Source organism: Podarcis muralis, chromosome 1 (assembly GCF_964188315.1).
Source record: "Podarcis muralis chromosome 1, rPodMur119.hap1.1, whole genome shotgun sequence".
NCBI classification, from domain to species: Eukaryota; Metazoa; Chordata; class Lepidosauria; order Squamata; family Lacertidae; genus Podarcis; species Podarcis muralis.
This window is the reverse complement of record NC_135655.1, coordinates 23257149-23281530: the sequence shown is the minus strand read 5'-3', so window position 1 is coordinate 23281530 and position 24382 is coordinate 23257149. Positions and strand designations below refer to the sequence as shown.

General features: G+C 41.4%; 2 protein-coding genes across 2 annotated transcripts in view; one reads left to right on the top strand and one right to left on the bottom strand.

Moving 5' to 3' along the window:
• Positions 1–1369, top strand: part of DGLUCY (D-glutamate cyclase) — a 30507-nt gene extending 29138 nt beyond the window's left edge. The window contains exon 13 of the mRNA XM_028717697.2: positions 92–1369. Coding sequence (XP_028573530.2) covers positions 92–235 — 144 coding nt within the window. The 3' untranslated portion in view covers positions 236–1369. The remainder of the gene's footprint in view (positions 1–91) is intronic.
• A 2428-nt stretch (positions 1370–3797) lies between these two features.
• On the bottom strand, positions 3798–21996 carry GPR68 (G protein-coupled receptor 68). Its single transcript, XM_028717678.2, has 2 exons — positions 21664–21996; positions 3798–5182 (listed from the first exon to the last, which is right to left on the bottom strand). Exon 2 carries the CDS (start codon positions 5069–5071, stop codon positions 3968–3970), a length of 1104 nt encoding a protein of 367 aa, XP_028573511.2. The 5' UTR covers positions 5072–5182; positions 21664–21996; the 3' UTR covers positions 3798–3967.
• Between the last annotated feature and the right edge of the window lie 2386 nt (positions 21997–24382).

The window sequence follows — 24382 nt, the reverse complement described above, 5'->3', positions numbered from 1 at the left end:
AGCGGAATATCTTGAATGGTTTAGCATAGTCTTGTTGAACAGTTTCTGAATAACAGCTGTACTGACAACAATATCGTACTTTTTTGTGCAGGAAGAAAAGTTGCTGAACATATTACAGCGACTCGAAGTACGCAGTGGGAAAACTGCTAGTCTGGCAATGGAAGTAGATGGGCTGCCATTCTATGACATTCATTCAGCTATGCTTGAGAAGCTGCTGGAGGAAACTCTGAAGTAACTCTACCCTACAAGATGCCGATTTTTTTTTATTTCTAATAGTGATATATAAATATTTTAATAAATAAAAATAAAGAAAGAAAGATATATAGACTTTGCAAAAAGAAGAAGACGACTGATAAAACAGATGACCTTCTTGGGGTCCCTTCCAACTCTATAATTCTGTGATTCTGTTCAGCTATCTATTTTTCTCTGCATTTCAGAGTGATAAAGCAAACACAGTCGCCTCATTCAGACATAACGCTGAACACAGTTTAGCATTATGTCCAAACCCAAACAAACTGTGTTAAGTCTGAACTATGAAACTAGCCAACTTCAAATCTTAGTTTATTAGGCTGGTTTGTTTCAATAGCACCTAGTTAAGGCTGACCATAGCTTAGGCTTCCAGTATGATGCCAAAATGGAGGTGGAAGATTGTGATTTCCTCTTCCTTGTAGCTGTGCTGGAGGCAAGGAATGGGGAAAACACAGGCTCAGTAGGGATGGAGGAGAAATTCAATTCAGTTCACAGTAAAACTCACTGAATTCACACTGTCCACAGCAGTACACAAATCAAAACACAGCCATCCTTCAAAATTTGCACTTATCTGAATTTTGCAGTGCAGTTTCCCAGCCAAGTAATGTGTACCAAAGTACATGTAATAGAGTGAAGTGTGGATAAAAATGCTTTCTGTATATTGGTATAATAGCACAGAAAAATGGATTTTCATATGGAAAAGTGCATTTTATGATAAATTTGCACTAAAATGCTGGTGAATTTTCATGAGGACACTTAGAAAAAATAACTCAGAAATGTGGAGAGCTGAATTTAAGATTGGGAAAATGAGACAGCATTTAAACATCAGAATTTGTGGAAATGTTTCTTAATGGTCTGTATCTATGGATATTGGGCAGTCTAGGACCTCCAATGTTACTGGTTTGTTTATCCTTGTGGAATGTTTAGTCTAGTAGAAATATTGCTGCCATCTTCAACAGATGTTTGCCCTGACCCAGAATTTTTTCTGAGTGACGATACGGTCATTACTTTAAAAGTTACTTCATTTGCCTTAATGGTTGCTACAAGTCAGACATTTATTTTTTAAAAGATGAATGTGATCTCTTACCATGAATTTACAATAAATTAATCTTACAATGAATTATTGCCACAGTGTTTGTTTTTTCCAGCACAATCTTGTTTATGTTGTTACAATCTTTTCCTTAATATAAATGTGAACAGGCCGTTCACAATGACAGTGAATTTCTATGCAGATAGGGAAATATTTTTACCAAGACATCCCCAAGGCTGCTATTGTTTCTCATTGTGTCTATATTTTGAAGTCTCACACCCTTGGCCCATTAGAGAAGCAGCCAATGTGTCCCTATGTCTATTTGAGGTGTTCCTTATATTTCCTTAAAGATAATTATTATTATTGTAATAATATTGGGAAGAGGAAAGTGTATTCCTTAGCATTAGGAATGCACTTTGGTACTGAACCTTTTTCTGGATAACTACATTTTGCTGTGTCCTCTTGCTTTAAGATAACACAGTCATAAAGTAGCAATCCCAACAAATGGGTTCAGTCACTTTTATTCAAGTCATGCTTATGTCTTATACTGTCTTGCTCATTTCCATGTCAGCAGCTGACAGTAAGCATGAGTTGTATATGACCTTGCTCAGTTCTATTGCATTCAAAAAATGTTGGCCCACACAGCAAAGGAAACCAAACCAAACACAACAAAATAGTGACCATGAGATAAATGTGCAGTTTAGATTCTTGGCTCAAAGTAAAAATTCGCTACACAGAACTATAAAATACACTGAGTGTTAAGCTAAACAAAATTAATCCTCTTCTGGGCTAGAATACATTTTGTTTTGGCAATCGGTTCTAGCATATTTCATCAAGATTTTGTCTTGCCAAATATTAATTCCAGCACCTGGACCCTATGGTTTCTGTTTGCAACAATATACAACTTGACTTTCTTCATTGGGTTTCTCGCTGCTTTTTGTTAATTGCCACTTAAAAATCTCATACAATATGCACTATTCTTACTGCTTTAGTTATGGAAATCCCAATAATCCTCATCTAAGCATGGTTTAAGAGCCGGAATCCACAGCTGTAGCATTTCAGTTGTGACTCAGAATTTACAAACAGTTCTTCAGCTTGTTTGGGAGTCCTTAAAATATGTTTAATTGTCCACAATCAGTTGTGAAACTCAGTGGGTACGGGTAACCTTTATGGAACAAGATTTCAGTATGAATTCTTCCAGGTATGCTTTTATGAATAATGAATTATACTAATTCAGATCAACATACTAACTTTTTTCATGGTTTGCAAAAAAAAAAAAAAAGGATTAAGGGCCTTTCTCTTGCTGCATTAATGCAATGATTTAGCTGCTCATTTCCCCCATTGAAGAGTAATGATATGAACCATTTCAGAACTTTTTTAATGCACAGATTGATAGACAAGACATCCTATATATATTATATTCCACCTCTTAAACTAAATGATCATTTGAATATCATGCTTTGGTCATCTGTCAAATAATGCTTCACTACATTCAGATTTCTTAAAACAATACCAGAACACTATTACATTTATTTCCACAAGTCCTGTCTTCAGATAGAATATTTTACAGGACTGAGTCAGCAATATGCATAGGATGTATGATTAGTCACTTTATATAATTAGCCTGCACTAGAGTAAAGCTCTAAATGACTTTAAAGGAACTAAGGAATTCCCCAGGTGGAATGAAGAATATCAGCATAGGGAAACCAAAATGGTTGTTTATAACTTAGAGACCCACTGATACAGAACAGACTATGGACAAAAGCACCATACAAATCCATATTGGCAATGACCAGAGAAAGAACCCTTAAAATTGTGTGCAGCTAGTACTTAACACCTAGACACCTAGCCTATATAAAACCAAACAGTTCTCCCATGTGTTGGGGTGGATGTCCCACTATAGGGACATAGCACATGTGGTGGGAGTGTCCAAAAATAGAAAGGTTCTGGGGAAATGTATTTACAGAAATGTATTTGATTACAAGTCATGACCCCAGATCCTCTTAACTTGTATAGTCATGATACGTTGCGAATTAGAAACAAATAAAACTTAATTTAACCACTGCCTGAACAACTGTTGCCAGGAAATGGAAATCATTACAGTTATTAACTATGGAAAAGCTGACACAAAAATTAGAAGTGGCAAGGGTTCAAAATGAAATACAACAATTTTGATGCAGTCTGGTATGATTTTATTGGCTACACAAATAATGAAGCATGTGGTACCCATAGTTTACAGCCCAGTCTGGTGTGCATTAAGTACTTTCCCCCCACACCTTCTCTCCTCCCTGCCCTATCCTATAAATTTTAATTGTTATTGATACAAAATACCTTGTGGTCATCAATCTAAGCAATACGTGTTACTTTACATCATATCATATCTGTAATAATTGCAATAATTTTGGTATATACCCTTAGACACAACTTTGTTAATATATTCAGAAATGCTTATCTGAGTGTTTTATTGTTTCAATTTTATGAAATTGTTGCATATCATATGCTCTGATGTTTACAATGCAACCAAAACAGATTAAAGCTGAAAATGAATGAAAACTATGTTACAAAAAAAAAAGAATATCAGCATAGTACAGTTGATTGCCTTTTTGAACTATTGTCCCTCTTTGCAAGATATAATAATTCCTATACATCTATACTCCAAAAAGGGAAGTGAGCAAATGTACAGAGACGTTAGATCACTCCTTCCTTTGGTAAAGTGCTGATAGATGTTTCTTCCACTTCACGAGCATGTAACTTAGTTAACAACTCTGGGTCCAGCTCAGCCTGCTCCCGGATTTTTTTTACAGTTTCTGGAGTACTCATTGCATAGGATTCCTTGGTTTCTGTCTGTATACATCTTAGGCACTTTAAACAAGTGTCTCCTAATTTTGCAAAATACTGATAGGTACTCTCACTTGAAAAGCAGTACAATATTGGGTCTGCAACACAATTAAAAGTAGTCAACAAAAGTGTGATGTGGTACAAGTTAAAGATGCTGGCAGCAAATTCACAGCTGTTTTCAAAGATGCTGCGGATCAGCAATAGAACATGATATGGTCCGAAGCACACCAAGAAAATGATAATTGTGCTCAACACCAGACGTATAATTTGAATCTTCTTCTTCTTCTGAGTTCCATGGCTCTTGCGGACAACTCGCAGAATGCCATAGTAAGAGAAAATGAGCAGACAAAAGGGAAATAGGAAACCAGCCATGAAACGGTAATAATTGATGTTGTGTTCCCACGTTTTGATGGGATAATGCTCAAAGCACACCACATGGCTCTCCGAGTCTTTAGTCACTTCACCGTGCGTAAAAAGAAGGCAGGAGGTCAGAATTTCCTTGGTCCAGATGGCAATGCTCACCACCACAGCAGCCTTCACTGTCCGAAACTGATGGCAGCGAAAAGGATGCACCACAGCCAGGTAACGGTCAATTGAGATGCAGCAGAGGAAGGCAACACTGATGTAAATATTTTCATACAAGACAATGCCACAAATCTTGCATAGGAGTTCATCATAGGTCCAGTTGTCATGCTGCAAAACATACTGGAGCCAAAAGGGCAGGGAGAAGATGTAAAGCAGATCTGCTATGGTCAAATTGCAAAGGTAGATCCCCAACTCATTCTTGACCTTCACCTGCAAGTAGGCATAGTACAACGAGAGACAGTTGGCTGGGAGTCCTACTACAAAGACAAGGACATAGATCACAGGTGATAATGTCTGGTGTATGGTGTGATCAATGGTGCAATTCAAAGTATTATTGTTGTCTGCGATGTCCTCGGAAAAGTTATCCATCTTCTGCAAAGAGTGACCACGTAAGCCCCAGCAAGGCAGGCATAATTTTAATCGTCTGTCATTTCATTCTTTCTACATTTTCTTCATACCAGTGTCACTCCTTGTGAACACCTGCATGGGGGGAAACAAAGCACAATAACATTCTTTGAATGAAATGCACCACCAATAATACCTAGAATATTGTTCATAAACATTTGTAATTCTATCACATTAAATAATCTTTTTTAGCTTTCTCTTGATTTCAAGCATGGAAAAGTAAACTTGAAACTAGGGATAAATAAGGAATACATAATTGTTACACATCTGGGAGTTACTAAATCCACCACATACTATAGTTTATCCAACTGGTATTGGCAGTTACCAGTTATGCATATACAGAGCAGCAGCAGTTTGTGATTACCTACAGGTAGTAAATATTTTCTGATTGAAGAGCTATGCCTAGAGTACTGAGGCCCCTTTAAGAACTGTTAAAAATCTGTTGGAATCTTCCCAGATCAAAATACAGATTCATTTAACATTATTATTGTTGTTATCATCATCATTATAATTAATCAATCTCAGGGCAATTCACAGGATAAAAATACAAAATAAAACCACAACATATATAAAAACAAAAACAAAACAATAACCCCCAATACCCCTCATGAATAATAAAGAATAATAAATAAACTAATCAAGAAACCAAAGTAAGGTATTCTTTCTTTCAACACGCTTGACTAAAATAGTATTAAACAGCAGGAAAGTATATCTTCTATTAATTGCAGACACTCCACAACAGATTTAGTTCAGTGCTAAATGCATTTGGAGTCCCCATTTAGTTTGATTATACACCTACATCCAATAAGATGTCTTTTGATCAGTGGCGTAGCGTGGGGGGTGCAGGGGGGGCCGGCCGCACCGGGCGCAACATCTGGGGTTAGGGCAAATCCACAGGTTAGGGGGCGCAAATCCACGGGTTAGGGAGCGCAAATCCATGGGTTAGGGGGCGCAAATTACTTGCCTTGCCCCGGGTGCTGACAACCCACGCTACGCCACTGCTTTTGATAGCAATGAATGACTGTTATGAGAAGCAATTTACTGAAACATGAACTACATATCTTCAGAATGCATATGTTATAAATGCATCTATAATATTAAAGTTAATGTCAGAGAGAAAAAACAGAACCTATTTTATTATACAACAAAATTCCCTTCTATGAAAATCCAATACAATTTCAGCGTTTGGCGGGGCCCCTAGAGCCTGTGGATCCCTGTGTACTTTGCATCCTGGCCACCACTGATGTAGAAGTCCCCTGAAGTTAGGGATAAATTCCTCTCTTTACCTTCCTGGCAAACGATTGCAGTACTGATATATTCAACTGCTGTCTTTGAACATTCAGCCAGTAAAAGGCAGCTTGTAGCATCCTTAGATCTGCCTTTGTAGAAACAAACTTGGGTGCAAATGTGTTGGTTCAAAGGGATGCAAAAATACTGAACAATGCCATTTCTCTGTAGGAGGCTGCATCCATTGTTTAACACACTGGCAAGCAGGAAGATAAGCTCAGTCTTTTCAGAGTTCCAGTGTCAGGAAATGGCCATTAAGAATAAGGGAGTGTTACACAGCATCTTCATCGGAATAATATTCAAGCACAATCTAATACTAGGATACCTCCAAATCAGACTGACTTCTCTAATATTCTGCTAGATTCATGTCACAATACCATGTTCTGACTAGTACATTTATAAACACCGGCACATTTACCCAGGAGTAAAGGTCAACTGAGCACAGTGGGGCTTGCTTCTCAGTAAACATGCATAGGATTGCTCTGTAAGCCCCATAACCATTCTGTAACCTAACCATCACCCCTATTAAAGCACACTGAAAAATAAGCTACAATAACCATGTGAAGGAGGGAAGTGGGATCATGCTTGCTTAATATTATCTGCCATCACACTGCATGCAGCTCCTCAGTAACTGTCCACAGGTTGAGGGCATTCATTCTGCTAAACACATGTATGCTGTCCCTATGAATGTGAACCCTGACAAGTGTTCCTAGAGCATCAGTGCACAGCGGCGAGGAAAATGTACGCAGCTCTGTTCTTCTGCTGCATGTGACTATCATTGTGTACAGTGGTACCTCGGGTTATATACGCTTCAGGTTACAGACGCTTCAGGTTACAGACTCCGCTAACCCAGGATAAGAACAGAAATCGTGCTCCGGTGGTGCGGCAGCAGCAGGAGGCCCCATTAGCTAAAGTGGTGCTTCAGATTAAGAACAGTTTCAGGTTAAGAACGGACCTCCGGAATGAATTAAGTACCGTATTTTTCGCTCTATAACACGCACCTGACCATAACACGCACATCGTTTTTAGAGGAGGAAAACAAGGGAAAAAACATTCTGAATGAAACAGTGGATGTATCATTTTTGTGCTTCATGCTGTGGCCACAGACATGTGATCTGATGGTGAATTTGGGGTGACCCAATGCAAAAATCCTGAGAATTCCTGTGGATCCATGCTTTGTAACCACGTTTTTGCACCATTGCAGCCCCAGGCAACAGTGGGTGCGTGATTTTTTGGGTGCAGGCTGTAGCCATGGACATGCTATGTGATCTGATGGTGAATTTGGGGTGACCCAATGCAAAGATCCTGAGAATCCCTGTGGATCCATGCTTTGTAACCAAATTTTTGCACCATTGCAGCCCCAGGCAACAGTGGGTGCGTGCTTTTTTTGGGTGCAGGCTGTAGCCATGGACATGCTATGTGATCTGATGGTGAATTTGGGGTGACCCAATGCAAAGATCCTGAGAATCCCTGTGGATCCATGCTTTGTAACCACATTTTTGCACCATTGCAGCCCCAGGCAACAGTGGGTGCGTGCTTTTTTTGGGTGCAGGCTGTAGCCATGGACATGCTATGTGATCTGATGGTGAATTTGGGGTGACCCAATGCAAAGATCCTGAGGATCCATGTGGATCCATGCTTTTTAACCACGTTTTTGCACCATTGCAGCCCCAGGCAACAGTGGGTGCGTGATTTTTTTGGTGCAGGCTGTAGCCATGGACATGCTATGTGATCTGATGGTGAATTTGGGGTGACCCAATGCAAAGATCCTGAGGATCCATGTTGATCTATGCTTTGTAACCACATTTTAAGTGGGGAGCGAAGGAAAAACAAAGAAGGGACATGAGAGGGGTGTGCAGAGAAGCAGCTGGCTAAGAATGCTGGAGAGGGATTTAACGGGTGGGAGGAATGAAAGGCAAAAGTTCCCCCCCAAGCCAGCCATCTCTCTCTCTCTCTCTCTCTCTCTCTCTCTCTCTCTCTCTCTCTCTCTCTCTCTCTCTCTCCCCCTCCCTCCCCCCTCTCTCTCCCTCCCCCCCTCTCCCTCTCCCTCCCCCACTCTCTCTCCCTCTCCCCCAGCAGCACCGGAGCACAGAGAGGAATTAGAAAGAACAACACTCTGCTTGCCTGGAGGGGAGGGGCTTTCCCTGCTCTTTGTTCCGTTTCAGCAAACACAGCAACGAAACAGAGAAGGGTGGGCAGTAAGACCCTGAGGCAGAATGCAGGAAAGCTGCCACTTCCTCTTTTCAGGTTTCCCTTCTCCGTGACTCGCGATTTGACTTTTGCTTGATTTTTTGGCTCCAGGGACCACACATTCGCTCTATAACACGCACAGACATTTCCCCTTCCTTTTTAGGAGACAAAATCTGCGTGTTATAGAGGGGGAAATACGGTAATTAACCTGAGGTACCACTGTATTTTGGAAACCTGATTAGGGCAAATATTACTGGCAATTCTCAGTCATATACTACTTTTTGCTTGTGCTTTTCAGCTTCTTAATGTTCCTGCCTGATCTGAAACTGAGTCAAGTCACCATTTTCCCCGTTTCTTCAGGTGGGGAACCAAAATGGGAGAACGCTGACTTCCTAGGGTCACAACCAATCCATGGCATAAATTGTACACTTTCAAAAAATAATCCAGACCCAAATCCAACTTTTTGAACAATATTCCAAAGTGAGTCTGAGAGTAAAAAGGTAAAGGTAAAGGGACCCCTAACCATTAGGTCCAGTTGCGGATGACTCTGGGCTTGAGCCAGAAAGGTACCTATCCACCACCTGTGTCCCTACTCTGAGAGTAATTAAGGGAGGCATCACCATTCCATGGCTGACTTTTGCAATTAAAATATACCACTTTATATGTACTGAGTTGAATAGGATCCAAAATGCAGCAGTCTGATTGGTCCTCGAACAATGCAGCAGTATGATTGGTCCACAGGAGTCACCCAATCCAGCTCCAGGTGGAAGTGAATCCACAACCTGATTGGCCTACAGGAGAATCCTGGAATTAGCCAATCACGTGCGGCCCATTGTGTAAATAATGTATATAAAGCAGATATTGTGGGGGAACTTCCATTCCTCCTCACCACTACAAGCTGAATAAAGAGCATGAAATCCACTCTCGACTCTGAGTATATTTCACCACTACTTCTGATCTTGCTATTCTGGACTCTTCGGAGAGGCCTTTTCTGCAACACTATGCCATATTATAACTCAGCAAGAAGAAGCAAGCCAGCAAGTACCCAGAGCAAAAATCACAACCACTCTCCTCCTCCTCTTCTCCTGCTGCTGGTGCACTACCCAGAACACTACCTAGGCTCATGGTTTGTCTCGCTACCAGCAAATAACAAGTTGCAACCAAAGTTTAGAGGGAGGCAAATCATGAACCCATAACACCAAGTCATATCAGCGCATAACCGGCAAAATAGCCATTATTTTCAATCTAGGTACCTGCATGCTTGCTCATTCTTGCTAAGCCATGGTTTGGTTAAGTGCTGCATGTGAATAAGGTGAAGAAAAAGTGTGTTTAAAGCATTCTCATGTTACAACTTTAGTCATGGGTATGACTTGTAGAGGTTTTCCCACCTATGGAAAGGGATGAATTGATAGTCAATAGCTATAATTTAGGTTATTCTGAGTGAGTCGTTTTTAAAGCAGTTGGACTTAGGTTAGTAGCAAAGAACCTAAGTTCCATTGGTTTCAATGGGACAGCTTTGACAAATGTTTTCTTGATTGGGATCAAAGTGTCCAGTATTGCCAGCCATGGCTTGTTCCTGGAAAGAAAAAGACCAGAGCATGTGAAGGAAAGGAGGAGCCCTCCTCTGCTTTCCCTGTTCCAGGTTCCAGTTTCCTAAAGAGAGAAAAAATTCTAAGTTTCATGGTGGCTTCCATGAATAGGAACTACATCCTTTGGCGGTGAAATTGACCCCAACATAATTCAAAATAATTACATAACTGTGTGTGTTTCATTAAACTAATCTGAAAACGATGACTTTAAATACTACTGCAATGATTAAATGAAACATAAACAAGAGGCTAATTAGTCATCCCCCCAAAATGTTATATTACTCATTACATCTACTAAGAGACTGAACTGTTTGCACTTGGAATTTCCCTTGTCTGTTCAGCTTCCTTTTCCAGGTATCATACTATTTATATGACAATTCTGACTGTGAATGGTAGGGCAGTATTTTTGCAGGCAACTTCTCAGAATGTATAAAGCAGACTTGGGGTATAGCCCAACAATACCGCACTGCGACTCCATTCATATTTCCTGTTTCCAATCTTTCCCTACTGTTATGAACTGTGTTGAATGGACAGTTTGCGAATACAGCTAAAACAAAATAATGAGGATCACCAAAGAATTACATGGCAAATGAAGCAAATGGCAGTGAGGACAAAGAAGAAGAAAGTGACACAGAGAATGCAGCATATTATATGAGTGTCTCCACACACACCCACCCCATGACTGACTTGCTTGCATTAAAATTGCTACTCTACAAACAAATATTGAACTTGGATAATATTTAGTGCAACTGTAGTAAAAGCTTGCTCTCCTATTGGATAGGCAGTATGTGTTCTGGTTGGCGCTGCACTTTAAAGAGTCCTCATTTTGCCATGCAAAATAGCTCTCGACCTGTCACTGTCAGATAAGATATACTGTACAAGGAGTCAGGACCAGAAATATGACATCATAGATACTATTGACTATAGTATAAATCTTCCTATTTTTTTTTAGTGTTTATTTCCACACACACACACACACACACACACACACACACACACACCCCCATGAGAATTAACAAATCTTTAAAATCCAAAGAAAATTAAGTTTTCTTTTAGAAAACAATAAACCCTGAACCTGAACGTTACTAGGCACAGCTTCAAAGGCTGGATGTTGTGCTCCGAACATGCAATTAAATAACCAATGCTAAACAGGAAACCAACTAAAAAGAGAACTGGGCGCATGCCAACAAGCACTGAACCACCTCAGCAAAGAGATAATCGTCAACAAGTTCCCTCACATCAAATTCATTTAAGGCTAAGCAGCTTAAATAATGCACAACCAAAGGGTTGCAAAACTTCACAAATTGTGTAAGATTAGGAAGGTCTTTTTTTGTATATTGAGACAGAAAGGTAAGAGTAAGCAGCAACTAAATCCATTGCTGCAGGATTTTTAAAAATGCATTTATCTTACATCGTGTTTGGATCTTCAACAGGATCAAAAGTTTTAACGCAAAAATCACACAAACATGTTATTCCTTCATTTCCACCTTACAACTTCTATGTATATATTTGAGTCTTTTTAAAATAAAATAAGACAGCAGCATTGCATCCCGGTCCACACCAGGGTGACAAAAACACAGTAGGAGTAAGAATGTTAGAATTGCTTCTTCTTTGGCGATCACTCGTAGCCGAGTAAGATTGTCTTCCATAAACACGGTTTTAACAATGAGTCCGTAAGTGACTGTGGAGGCCAATTTTGGATCCACACGTCCTTCCACAGTGGGGACATTGGTTTCGGGGCGGAAGTTGATCATGGTGTGGATTTGCCAACTGTGCCTTCCTCCTAGCATGTTTCTCCCTTGCATCCTGAATTTGAGTGTCTTCAAAGCCCATGACACCTTTGGTAAAGGCTGTTCTCCAACTGGAGCGCTCACAGGCCAGTGTTTCCCAGTTGTCAGTGTTTATACTACATTTTTTTAGATTTGCCTTGAGACAGTCTTAGAACTGCAGACCACCACCAACAACTAAAAGCATATTGAAATGTTTTTGGGTGTGCAGTTTTGTTTATGGATGTTGACAGTGCAGAGCCCAGACTCTCAATCATGTTAGATCCGTTTGGTGGTGCCACTTGTGTGACCCAGCACTTCCAAGGTGCCTAAATGTGAAGGCCCCTATTTTGTTATGATGCCATCTTGAGAAGAGCTCCTGAGGTATTCTGGAAGGATCCATGTACTGTTTTAAAGAAGAAGCTACAATACACTGGCTAATATGGGAGGTAGCTCAAGATAACCAGGAGACAGCAAAAACTGTAGAAAAAATAGCAGGGGCAATTAGAATAAGATCCATTATTTGATTATTGATGTAAACCTCCAGGATATTTTTACCTCTATCTTCAGTACATTGTATTTTATTTTATTGCTATGGCTAGCGGCTGATGCAAATAAATATTCTTCTGATCTGATCTGCTCTGGGAGGTAGCCAAAGGAAAATTACCTGCAGAAAAGAAGACTGGTCATTAGGCAACCTGCCTACAGTCAAATGGAAATAATTTGAGTCCATTTTTATCGTGTCCTGTGAAAACGAAGTATTTAATGGGAGTTCCCTTTAGTCTGTTTCCTCCAGATCCAGATGCTATTGTGTTTAACCAAATCATTTCCTCTCAGTTCAATTCTGCACCAACAGATGTAATACTGCTGGCAATTTGTAATGTGAACCATGGATTAAGTCCAAATATAGCTAGCAAACAAAACCAGAAAAAGCTCTTTAAGTGAATGCTGCCCGCCAATTCTGCCTAAACAAACAAGACCAAGATTGCAGCTGCGTAAGAGGTATGTATTTTAGCTCTCAGTGTTTGACACAATTGTGACTGTGTTTGCTCACACAACAACTTCGGAAGCGCATGTTGCTATTTTCCCCATTTTACAGAGGAGGAACTGAAACTGTTCCAAGTGGCTTCCCGAAGGCCACACACTTTGTTTATTGGTGGAAATGGCATTTTTACCTTTGATGCTAAGTAGTCAGCTGTTGGTGGTATGAAATTGGTATTGGGTCTCAGGCAAAGAAAGACAATAAACCCTCTTAGTTCAGATGGGGCTTTACTTAAGAAGAGGTTATGCAATAGGAAGCGAGAGATATTAAACAATAATTGGGTGGGAGAAAACAGCAGTCCAGAAACCTGTTTGCAAAGCAGCTATATTAGCAGAAACTTGAACTAAAAGGTTGTTTTTGTTATTTTCTAGAAGCTACTTTCTACCTCTTCCGTTTGTTCTCTTCCGTCTTTCCTCCCCCCCTTTTTTAAAAAAAACCCATTCTTAATAAATATCATAACATTTGACTGTTCGGGTCTTGGGCACAGCTGTCAACTTTTCCCTTTTCTTGCGTGGAATCCTATTCGGAATAAGGGAATTTCCCTTAAAAAAGGGGGAATGTTGACAGCTATGGTCTTGGGTGTATTTGTGTGAAAATTCTCAGGGTTATCCCAACCTCACACATGCCTAGTTACTTGGTTCATGGGTGTGTGTGGGATTTGAGAGGGAAAAGCAAGTAATTTGGACTCTGGGGAGGGACAGGTAAGCTGGATGCCATCTCTGCTTCCCCTTGTAAATATTTGCCTCCTATTCCAGGTTAGAGGAGGGAGCATGATTCGTCTACTTAGCAGCCTACTTAGTCTTTGCCACAACTGACCTCCCTAGATTGGCAGTCATGGAAGAAATGGACCAAAAGGTTCTCTCCTCCCACTCCGCTGCTTCTATTACTGCCAGGTCAGAAGAGAAGTACTTAGGCAGGAAAGAGGGGTGTAGTCTACCACATTGATCATCGAAGACCTCCAGCACTTGGCATCTCGTTAGGTACCAGGGGCCTTCAGCACTGACACCTGCCAGCTGGCTGGGTCTGTGAGTCATCCTTTAAACATCTCAGAGCTTGAGCTGGGAGTGGCAATTATATCTCTATAGAAAGTCTGCATAATTTGGAAATATCTCTGGTTTGCTCCCCTGGTGTGTGTGTGTGTGTGTGTGTGTGTGTGTGTGTGTTCATTCCGTGGCATAAATGAAATAAGCAACAAAAGGTCTTTCAAATGCCCAGCAGTTGGAAGCAACCCTGCAACCTCCCTGCCCACATTGTTTGCCCACATAAGCTCCTCCATTCTTGTTCCCATTGCTGCTTTTAGTCTCTTTTCTCTGAGGCCATCGAAAGCATACGCATACTATGCCACACAACCCGGTAACTTTGCTAGAGCAGTATTTTAGAATCAAGAATGTACAAACACAAGCAATCTCCTCTGGGTTTAAGATTTAATGTCTCAAAGAGGTACACTGCCTCCCCCAAATCAGATAAGAACGTAAGATTAACGTCATTAAAGAGCTTAAGAAATTCAAAAAATCTGCTTGATTTTTCATCTGGTAGGATGTGGTTCTTCCTCCTTCCCAATTATCAGCAGCTCAGTTAACCTGCACAAGCGCTACGGTAAATCATCCGAGAAAAGAGATTATGTTCATAAACATCCAATGATGAAGATCATTTTTCCCTCCTGATAAAAGCCTCACATACAGAAGCCTTTCACCAAAAGGAAATTGCTCCTCAGGGTGTAACTTAGGAACATTGATGCTGTATTAAAAGTCAGTTAGTCTGAAAAGGTGCTGCTGAATCCAGACATTTTGAACACTGTCACCTAAGATGAACTTTACCATCCAAATATATGTTGGGAATTAATCGTCCTTTGGCTTACCTTTCCCAGCTCTAAGGTAACTGTTCTGATACAGGTCAATCAGAATTAGATATGGTGCCCTAAATATGGACATGTCCAGACCCTCCAAGTGTCCCTATTTTCCAGAGACAGTCCCAGAATTACAGAAGTCCTGGTTTCTGATTTGATCCTGGAATGTTCCGCTTTTCCTTAGAACGTCCCCTTATTTTCATCAGAGAAATGTTGGAAGGGACATCTCTATTTTCATCGGAGAAATGTTGGAGGGTATGGTGTTATGCGACCCCCAAGCCAAGGAGATAAATAACTATACAACCTTTGCAAGACATCTGAAGGCAGTCCTGTATAGGGAAGTTTTTTTAATATTTAATGTTTTATTATGTTTTTGCATGTTGGAAGCCGCCCATTGGACAACCCCCAGGTTCTAGCACTGTGAGAGGGGTAAAACATCTCTCAATCCACTTTCTCTACACCATGCTTAATTTTGTACATCTCTGTGTTACACTCCTGCTCATCTTTCCCCCCCCCCTTCTTTCTAAAAGGCATTTGATTATCTGGCCTCTCATAAGAAGCAGGACATGATCTCCAACAGCACAGCCTGTAAACCTTGCAGCAACCTCTTTTGATACAGCTAACCACTTTCCAGAGCCACATTGGGGACAGAGGACTTTGGAAGACTGCCATTGCGTTGCCCTGGATAGGACAAGGCACAGACAGCAGCCACGCTTTGAGTTGCTGGACAGCAGCAAAATGTCTCAGAGTTCTGTTACATTTTTAATGAGATATTTAGGTATACTTCTGACACAAGCATGCTTGTGCCGGCCTTGTGTCACCCGACGTTTGTTCCTTAAAAGAACAAACGTAGATGACTAATTATTTTCCTGACTGGTCCTAGCCTGTCTGATTCAGCTTTAAGGGTCTGTTGCAAAATGGCAGTTAGCAAAGCTCAGACGAAGGGCAGCAGGAAACCTAAAAGTACATCACAACACCCACAACAGACATACAGAACTATTGGAGGCAGCATTTCCAGAGAAGAGCAAATTCAGATATAAAAGGCTACTGAAACAGTTGACTGGGCTTCCATTCATAACAACTGCTAAATAGCCGAAGAGTTACATGAAAGTACACAGAATGGTGGGCATGGTTTGTTTTGAATAGAATAAGGGGGTAAAAATGAAAATACTGCGAGGAAGGGAAATCATAAGGTGACCAACTTTCATTTCATATCAACAGGTAATTTATCCTCATTCTGTGCTCCTCAGTTTGAGTTGAGTTGGATCATGCATCATGTCTGTATTATCAGGATGTGACCCTTTAATCTTCAGTCTCAACTTGAAAGCTGTCACTACCCTGACTACTTCTGTCAATATAGGCATATGATGTACCAGCTGTGACCTCACCTGGACTGCGCTAGGTTTGCTGGAGCTTTTGATGAGAGATTTTGTCCAAAGCTTTTTGGAAGTCTAAGTACACAATGTCTGCTACTACAGGGATGGGGGAACCTTTGGTCCTCTAGAAGTTGCTGACCACTGGCCATGCAGAGTCCAACAACATCTGGAAGGGCACAGGTTTCTCATTACTGGTCTATCAGATCACCCCTCTCTCCACATGGTTATTGACACAGTCCAAGAACTCTAATAGGCTGGCAAGACAGAACCTACCTTCGCGGAAGCCATGTTGATTCTTCTTCAGTAAGACTTGCACATTTAATAATTTACTATAAATTCTGGAAAGCTGCTTGTCTGTTTTTTATGCATTCAGACACCTCTTAAGAGATCGTAACCAAATTTTGCATGCTGGTTCCTGAGATTAAGCGTTGATTTTAACTGCTGGTTTCAAACTGCACTGATGTTTTGGTTTCTTAGAATTTCTGAGCAATACTAGGTATGAGGGTGCTGGGTTTATATGTAATAATGTTTTCCACCATTTTTTCTATAATTAAGGCAACTGGCCTATAATTCCCTGTGTTGCCCTCCTAGACCCATGTTAAAAATTGGCAATTTTGTGTGTGTTTCTTAATAGTTCTGAAGAAAATATCTTAATAGGTCCTGCTTTGACCCTTCATGCCAAGTTCCACTGACTAAAATTTATTTTTCTTTGCCACTATTACGGAAAAAGGAACCTGCACTTCCATCACGTACAGTAACCTAAAGTAAAAAACAACAACCCAGAGAGATGGTATTTTTTGTGGGGTTTTTTTGTTTGTTTGTTTGTTTAATGGTTCCAGTGTTGCAGTTTGAAATAAGGATAGGTTTTGGATCGGAAAAGGTTGGTGTCTGCTGCTCATAAAAACATTCACATTTGTATTCTAACGTTGCAACATATTTTTAGTCACTAATTGGAGATGTGTCTGGGCAATTGAAAGGATGTGTCTGGGATTGTGTTGAGAAAGCTAAGCTGCGGCAGTACATAGCCAATAATGGAAATCTAGGCCTGCATTGTAACTCCCATTCTTGGCTGTATAGGTTCTCACAAGAGATAACTGACTCCATCTATGTACAGACCCAGAGCTCTAGCCATCTTGAGGACACTTTTTTCTGAACTTGCCATTCCTCCTAGCTGGGCTGGATTTAGGCTTAGGCAGCCTAGTGCTGGCCTTGGGGTTCCTATCACAGATTATCTACTCAACAGTCCATTCAACAGCTGAAACCTGTAATGCAAATAGTTCATCTTGACTTGTATGTGGCCAGCACGGCATCCTTTTTGAAACTGTTCTGATTCTGATTTAATGGGGAATAGTGCAACACTGATTGCAATCATATTCATAGGTGTTCAAATTTATTGTCTTAGATGAAAGCGTAAAATCATGCCCACAAATTGTGCAAAGATAATGAAACGGGCTCAGGATGCAATTTTTAAAAATCAAGTTATTCAAAAAGTGATCAGACTGAGGAGGACCAAAGACATGCCTGCTTGGTGTACCATTTGATCCAAGGGTGGTCTAACACTACGGCAGTAGTATTTCTCCTCCAGGCATTTTTAGGTAGGACTCTGCACCAGATATCTGGCTCAAGCTCTCTGTGGTTGGAGGGGAAAGAGAGTACTTGGCTGGTCAGTTTGGCCCATCAAAAGTAGTATCTTTAGATTTATTTTGTGAGAGCCAGTGTGGTGTAGTGGTTAAGAGCGGTAGTCTCGTAATCTGGGGACCCGGGTTCGCGTCTCCGCTCCTCCACATGCAGTTGCTGGTTCAGTGGCGTAGCGTGGGTTGTCAGCACCCGGGGCAAGGCAAGTAATTTGCGCCCCCTAACCCATGGATTTGCGCCCCCTAACCCATGGATTTGCGCCCCCTAACCTGTGGATTTGCCCTAACCCCAGATGTTGCGCCCGGTGCGGCCGGCCCCCCCTGCACCCCCCACGCTACGCCACTGTGCTGGTTGACCCTGGGCTAGTCACACTTCTCTGAAGTCTCTCAGCCCCACTCACCTCACAGAGTGTTTGTTGTGGGGGAGGAAGGGAAAGGAGAATGTTAGCCGCTTTGAGACTCCTTAAAAGGGAGTGAAAGGTGGGATATCAAATCCAAACTCTTCTTCTTCTCTTCTATTTTAATTTAATGTATTTTTTTAAATGCTTAAACTGTTCCAGTATTCATAAGAAGAACAAAATTCCTCAGTACAGCCCATGGGACCTTCCCTATCTATTGCCTCTAATTCAGCAGACAATATAAAATTTCAGATTTTATACATAAAAGCACTTTTGTGTAGCAGAATCACAGAATCTTAGAGTTGGAAGGGACCCAAAGGGTCTGACCTCCTGCAATGCAGGAATCTCAGCTAATAAATCCATGACAGATGGACATCCAACCTCTGGCTAAAAACCTTCAAGGAAGGAGAGTCCACCACCTCTCGTGGAAGTCTGTTCCACTGCTGAACAGCTCTTACAGTCAGAAGGTTTTTCCGAATGTTTCGTCAGAATCTCCTTTCTTGCAACTTGAAGCCATTGGTTTGAGTCCTACCCTCCAGAGCAGAAGAAAATTCTCCTCCATGTGACAGCCCTTCAGATATTTGAAGATGGCCATCAAGAAGGCATGTAAAACACCTGTAGATGGTTTTTTTTTTTTAAGGATACGAATACCACACCTTTCCACAAGGTGACTTAATACCAAAACAATACAGTTTTAAAAATGCAGCACACCGAACAATACTGCAAAACCCATTAGCAGTAGTCACTACGGTAAGAATCAGCTAGGGAATATGCACAGCTGATAGTCTTTTATTCCAAAATCCCTCTGCAGCAGCAGAGTTTTAACCTGATGTCTCGCCCACACTAATGAAGGAGCTAATAGCCCTTACGGCTTCTGTACAACAGCCAGAAGGGTCCTCAGACTCTTAGTAAATACAGACACTGCTACTTACGGATGGAACTCAACTGTTTATTTTAATAAAAAAACACAACTGAGGCCTAGAGACTCGTGTTAGTCAGCTACCTTACCAAATACATTAATATCCAAACCGCCACCAGGAGCTCTTCCCATGCTGCTCCTAGAAAGCAAATATTGCCTCCTGAGGTGACAAAACTCTTCACTTAACTCCTGTATGAAATGATTGCGCATTGGGGCGATGTAGTGGCAAGAACAGTAGACATTGTGATGCTGGACTTGTCCTCCACTTATTGAAACAGGAGCAGGAGCAGGCCCCTGCTTGTAAAGTTGTATGCAGAGAGGACTCCCTACAAACGACTGAGACCCCAGCAGATAAAGGGTTCCCAATTACACACAACAGCCTGGGTTCTCAAATGTTTTTAGACGCCAGTTTCCATCGTCTCTGACCATTGCCCTTGCAGGCTGAGGAAGATGGAGGTTTGCAATCCAAGACTATCTGGAGACTGAAGGTTGAAGAAAGCTAGCGCAGAGCTGGGAAACCTGTGACTCTCTATTGTTGGATTGTGGGGCCCATCATCCCTGACCATCATCCATGCCGATGGGAACTGGAGTCCCAGAGAACCCTCTGTACATACAGCTGTGTACCCGAGGCTCCCCTACACACATGCATGTAAGTCATGGAAGGAGTCTGTCACTGATGCTGCTTCTCCCCCTGCCCCCCACCCCAAAGCGAGCTCATGTAACCTGACATACGTGCATCTCACATACATCCTGCTGCAAACACATTTACTTGAGAGGCCACAGTTTCCTGTTGCCTGGTCCCCACAGTATACCTAAGTGTGGCAAAAATAGAAGGGCAAAAAATCTTCTCACGCAATTAGGCCCACGGGCTGTTTGTACACTATTTCTGACACGCAATTATTTTTTCCTTGAGGAAATGTGTCACATCTGGAACAGCCCTTGGACGGGAGCTAAAGGAGAGGGAAACAATAGTAATTTTGAACCGGGGAGACAACAAGCAAAGCTTATAGTATTGAGCTGGCCAAGGTCTATTCCCGGCTTGATGGAACAAAGGGCAAATAAATAAACGCCTCCAAGTCTCTCCTTGAGGGTGTTGTGGTGGAAATTGGACTGAAAGAGGAGTCTGACTGGAAAGGGGAAAGAGGTTTGGTAAGGTGTGTGGGGAAGGGTGTTTCCCATGCAGTGAAATCCCACAAATATGGCTCAGAGACTTGAGCACATATTGGGCCAGCCATGGCAATGCTGAAGGCGACAAAGCACGAGTTTAAAATGAGCAGCAAATAAAAATTGTGCTGCTGCTCGAAATAGAGAAACCAACACCCAATCTCAAGGTTTCTCGGGATTAACTTGTGGCCAAAAAATTAAAAATGGCTTCTCTGGTGATGAGTCTATGTGTTTTGAGATATGGCACCAGCTCCATAGACCAATAATACTATGCTGGGTGGAAGGAATGACTGAAGTCAGGGCTATAATTGCTGCCTTAGGCAAAAATTAATTTTGCTGCCCCTGCTCTTGTTTATTTGAGGGGAGCGGTTTCTTCAAGGTTTTCCCCGTTACAGCTCTCTTTCCATACTCCTTAAGTGACCGACAATGGGAAGAATGGTGGTGGAATTGGGAACTGACACCTTGGGGAGTAAGGCACACCAGTTCACAGGCCCAGACAGCTATCCCCAAAAGATGGGGTGTTGTGCATATTTCTCAGTTCCTGATTTTTCAAAGCAGTTTGGCACCCCTGTCTGCCATAAAGTTAAGGAATCTGTCTGGTCTGTGTTTTATGTGTTCCAGTTCACTAGAATTCTAGTCCTGGTTTTACAGAAAGCTGGGGAGCTCTAGAGACAAGACCTGGGAGCAGATGAAAAACTATATTTCTTTAAGGCTTTTTGCATGCCTAATGTTTTAGAGCCTATTTCCAATAAAGCGGTTTAGTCACTATCCTGGAGTTAGTTAGCAAACTTGTCTTTTCCTCAGGATATAAAACAGCAGGTAACATTGATAGCAAGTGCTCTTTTGAAGTTCGTACATACACATTCATCTTCTAAATGAGTTTTTTACAATACAATCCTATGCATATCTACTTGTAAATAAGTCCCACTGAGCCATATCCCAGGTAAATTAACATGCTACAACCAGATCAAGATAAGAAAACCAGTTACAACTTTTCTTACAACCTATTTAAGTACTTTATTCATCCTCACCGAATGTCACAAACCAGCTTATTTATTTCAGATAACTCTTAACCACAGCCACTTCTTTCCTTTAAAATGTCAGGAACAGCTATTTAGATGCTCCGCTTCCCCAACCCTTAAAAAAAGTTTTCAGATATAAGAGCATTAAAGCACAACCCTACACATGTCTATCCAGAAGGATGTTCCAATAGTTTCCAGCGTGGCTTACTCCCAGGTAAGTGTGCACAGGCTTAATAAATTGACAAGAACAAGGTATACTGCCTAGGTTTCCTGCTGACCCATTTTCATAGCTACTTATTAACATAAAGAGAGGCAAGGCTCACCTGTAGGAAAGGACCCTCTTGTCAGGGGGAGTTGTGAAAGTTCACTGCCTGAGCAGCAGCACGGAGCTTCTGCCTCTCTTGCTTGGACTGCAGCTCTTGTCTGACTCACCTCTTCCCAGCTCAGAGCTAAGCTGTCAGTGAGACTGAAACGGAGGAGGAGGAGCAGCTTAGCTGCTGCTCTTGTCATTGAGATTTTTGGTGTCTTCTTTTGGTGTAGTTTTTTAAAAAAATAAATTCATTTTATAATGTACCGTATATAAAGCAGAGGCAACAATAATTATCCGTTCTTGTCATTATGGAGAGCACAAGAGGAGCTCTCACGGGATCATACTGAAGGCCCATTGAGTTCAGCTTCCTCTTTCTCACAGGGGCCAACGTGCCCCTGGGAAGCCTGCAGGCGAGACGTGAGGCCTTTCTCGCTGTTCCTCCCTGGCATCTGGTTGACAGTGGCAGGCTGCCTCTGAAGCTGAAGCTCTAACCAAGGACACAACTGACATGTGTGGGGAGACCATATCCCCCATTAATGTGCCCAATCTTTTTACACATCTTCCATAAATTGTGTGTTATGTGAGGAAATGCTTCCGATTTAATGGCACAGAGTTCCAGTTTTCTCGGAGAGGGGCAGAAGTTATCTACATTCACTGTTCTCTACACCATGGGTGCAACTTTATAGGCGTTTCACTGGGTATTAGTGTTCTTTTTTCTTAATCATAGTTATTAAAAGCCCAAATCCTGCCCCCTTTACATTTCTACCCTTCCTTTCTTCTGTCATGACCTGAGGGATAGCTTAGTGGGTAGGGCATCTGACTCTTCAGCTCAGGGTTGTGGGTTCAAGCCCAACATTGGGTGAAATATTCCTGCATTGCAGGGGGCTGGACTAGATTATTTTTGTGGTCCCTTCCAACTCTCCAAATCATTCTATGACACCTAACATGTGGTTCCCACAGAGTCATTCACCTATCCAGACACAGAGCTGCTTAGCTTCAGAAAGCTACTGGCCTCATATACCTCCAGCTCATACCCAAGGATCAAATGTGTTAAGTCTTTCCCCAGCAGGGACTTCTACCCCCTTCAGAATTCTGGTTATGCATTTGTACACATTTTGTAATTCTGCAATATCTCTTTTGCATTCCAGTCATTTATTTAAAATATTTATATCATCACCTTTAAATAACATGGGAATATTGTTTTGCCTTTTTTTATTCACAGACAGTACACACAGACCTTAATTTAATAACCAGAAAGCTTGCCAACTGCTGTTTCTATTGATAAGGTTGTTAATACAATCAAGGGGGGAAACAGTTGTACGACGGTACAAAAAAAAATGGCAGGGAGAGAAAAGGAAAAAGCTTCATCTAAAACATGCTACAATTTACAGGGAGAAAAATGTGGCTATTAAAATACTAACTTCTTATCAATATTTGCTTCAGACCACAAAATTGGCCCCCATTTAGCAATATATTTTAAATTCACAAATTACGATTTTCTTCACCTTAAACCCATCTTACTTGTAAGGCCAAGAGGATGGATGGATTGCTCCTCGCTCCTCCCGCTTTGCTGGACAGTTGGAGAGACTTGTAGTGGGTGAGATCAGGAGTGGGGAGGGAGCTTATAATAACCCCAGACCTATGCAATGTGTCAGAGGAGTAGAAAGAGGTCCTAATGTTATGACTAATAGCTTATAATTTGTGTATTACTATGTGTAAACTGCTGGGTTCCCTCCACAAACGTTGCAGTTCTCCTGATGCAACACACTTCCCCATCTCTCCTTCCACATGCAGCTCCTGAAAATCTGCACCAGGGGGTTGGGAAAACCTCCAGAGCAGATACCCACTTGCCCAACTTTGGAGAAGGACCATTATAATATAAGACATTCCCCCATTAAATTGCTGTCTCCTCTCCTCGTCTGTGCTGAAATGGTATTTGGGAACATGAAATATGGATTCTTTGCTTGCAGTTCTTTGTATGTCTGATATTCAAATGTATTGAGCAACTTTATGACTAATAGCTTATAATTTCTGAGTTTTTAATCTAGTTCAGTCCCCTACCACATCCGCTCCTCCCTGTCTGTCCACTTTGGCTGACCCTCCTTCTTCTACTCAGAAGTTGCTATGAGAGTAGAGCTGTGTTTATGGGAGGGACGTTTGTGTGCGCAGAGGAGAGGAGTTGGATTGGGTTCCTATTGATGGCTAATAGTTGATTAGTTCAACAATCAGACAATGCAACCAGCAATAGGAAGGCTTAGAGATGCTACAGCCGTGAAATTCACTGGGTAGTTAAGTTTAAGTTACTAGGCGATATCCACCGTTAGCAATACTCAGAGTAGAGCCATTGAAATGAACTGAAGTCCACAATGATTTCAATGGGTTTGAGTATTTTTAACAGCTTCACAAGTGCCTGACTCTTAGCAGCTGAGTGGGGCATTTTATATCAAAGTCAGGCACAGTTAATTAACTGTGAACATCCCCATTAATAAGTACAACTCCGTTTCTTCCATTCCATTCCTTCCCTTCTCTTTGATATAAGAGGAATCCTGCAGCAGCCCTGTGGACAGAGCCCACCCAGAGAATTGTACAGAACCCTGCAGATAGACTAGTTAAGTTACTAACAGCTGTGGAAAGGCTGAATTATGTAAACAAGCTTCAAGAGACAAAAAATAAAGCCAAAAGATTAAGAGATCATTCACAAAATTTTAGTACCTGTCAAAGAAGAGGTCTAA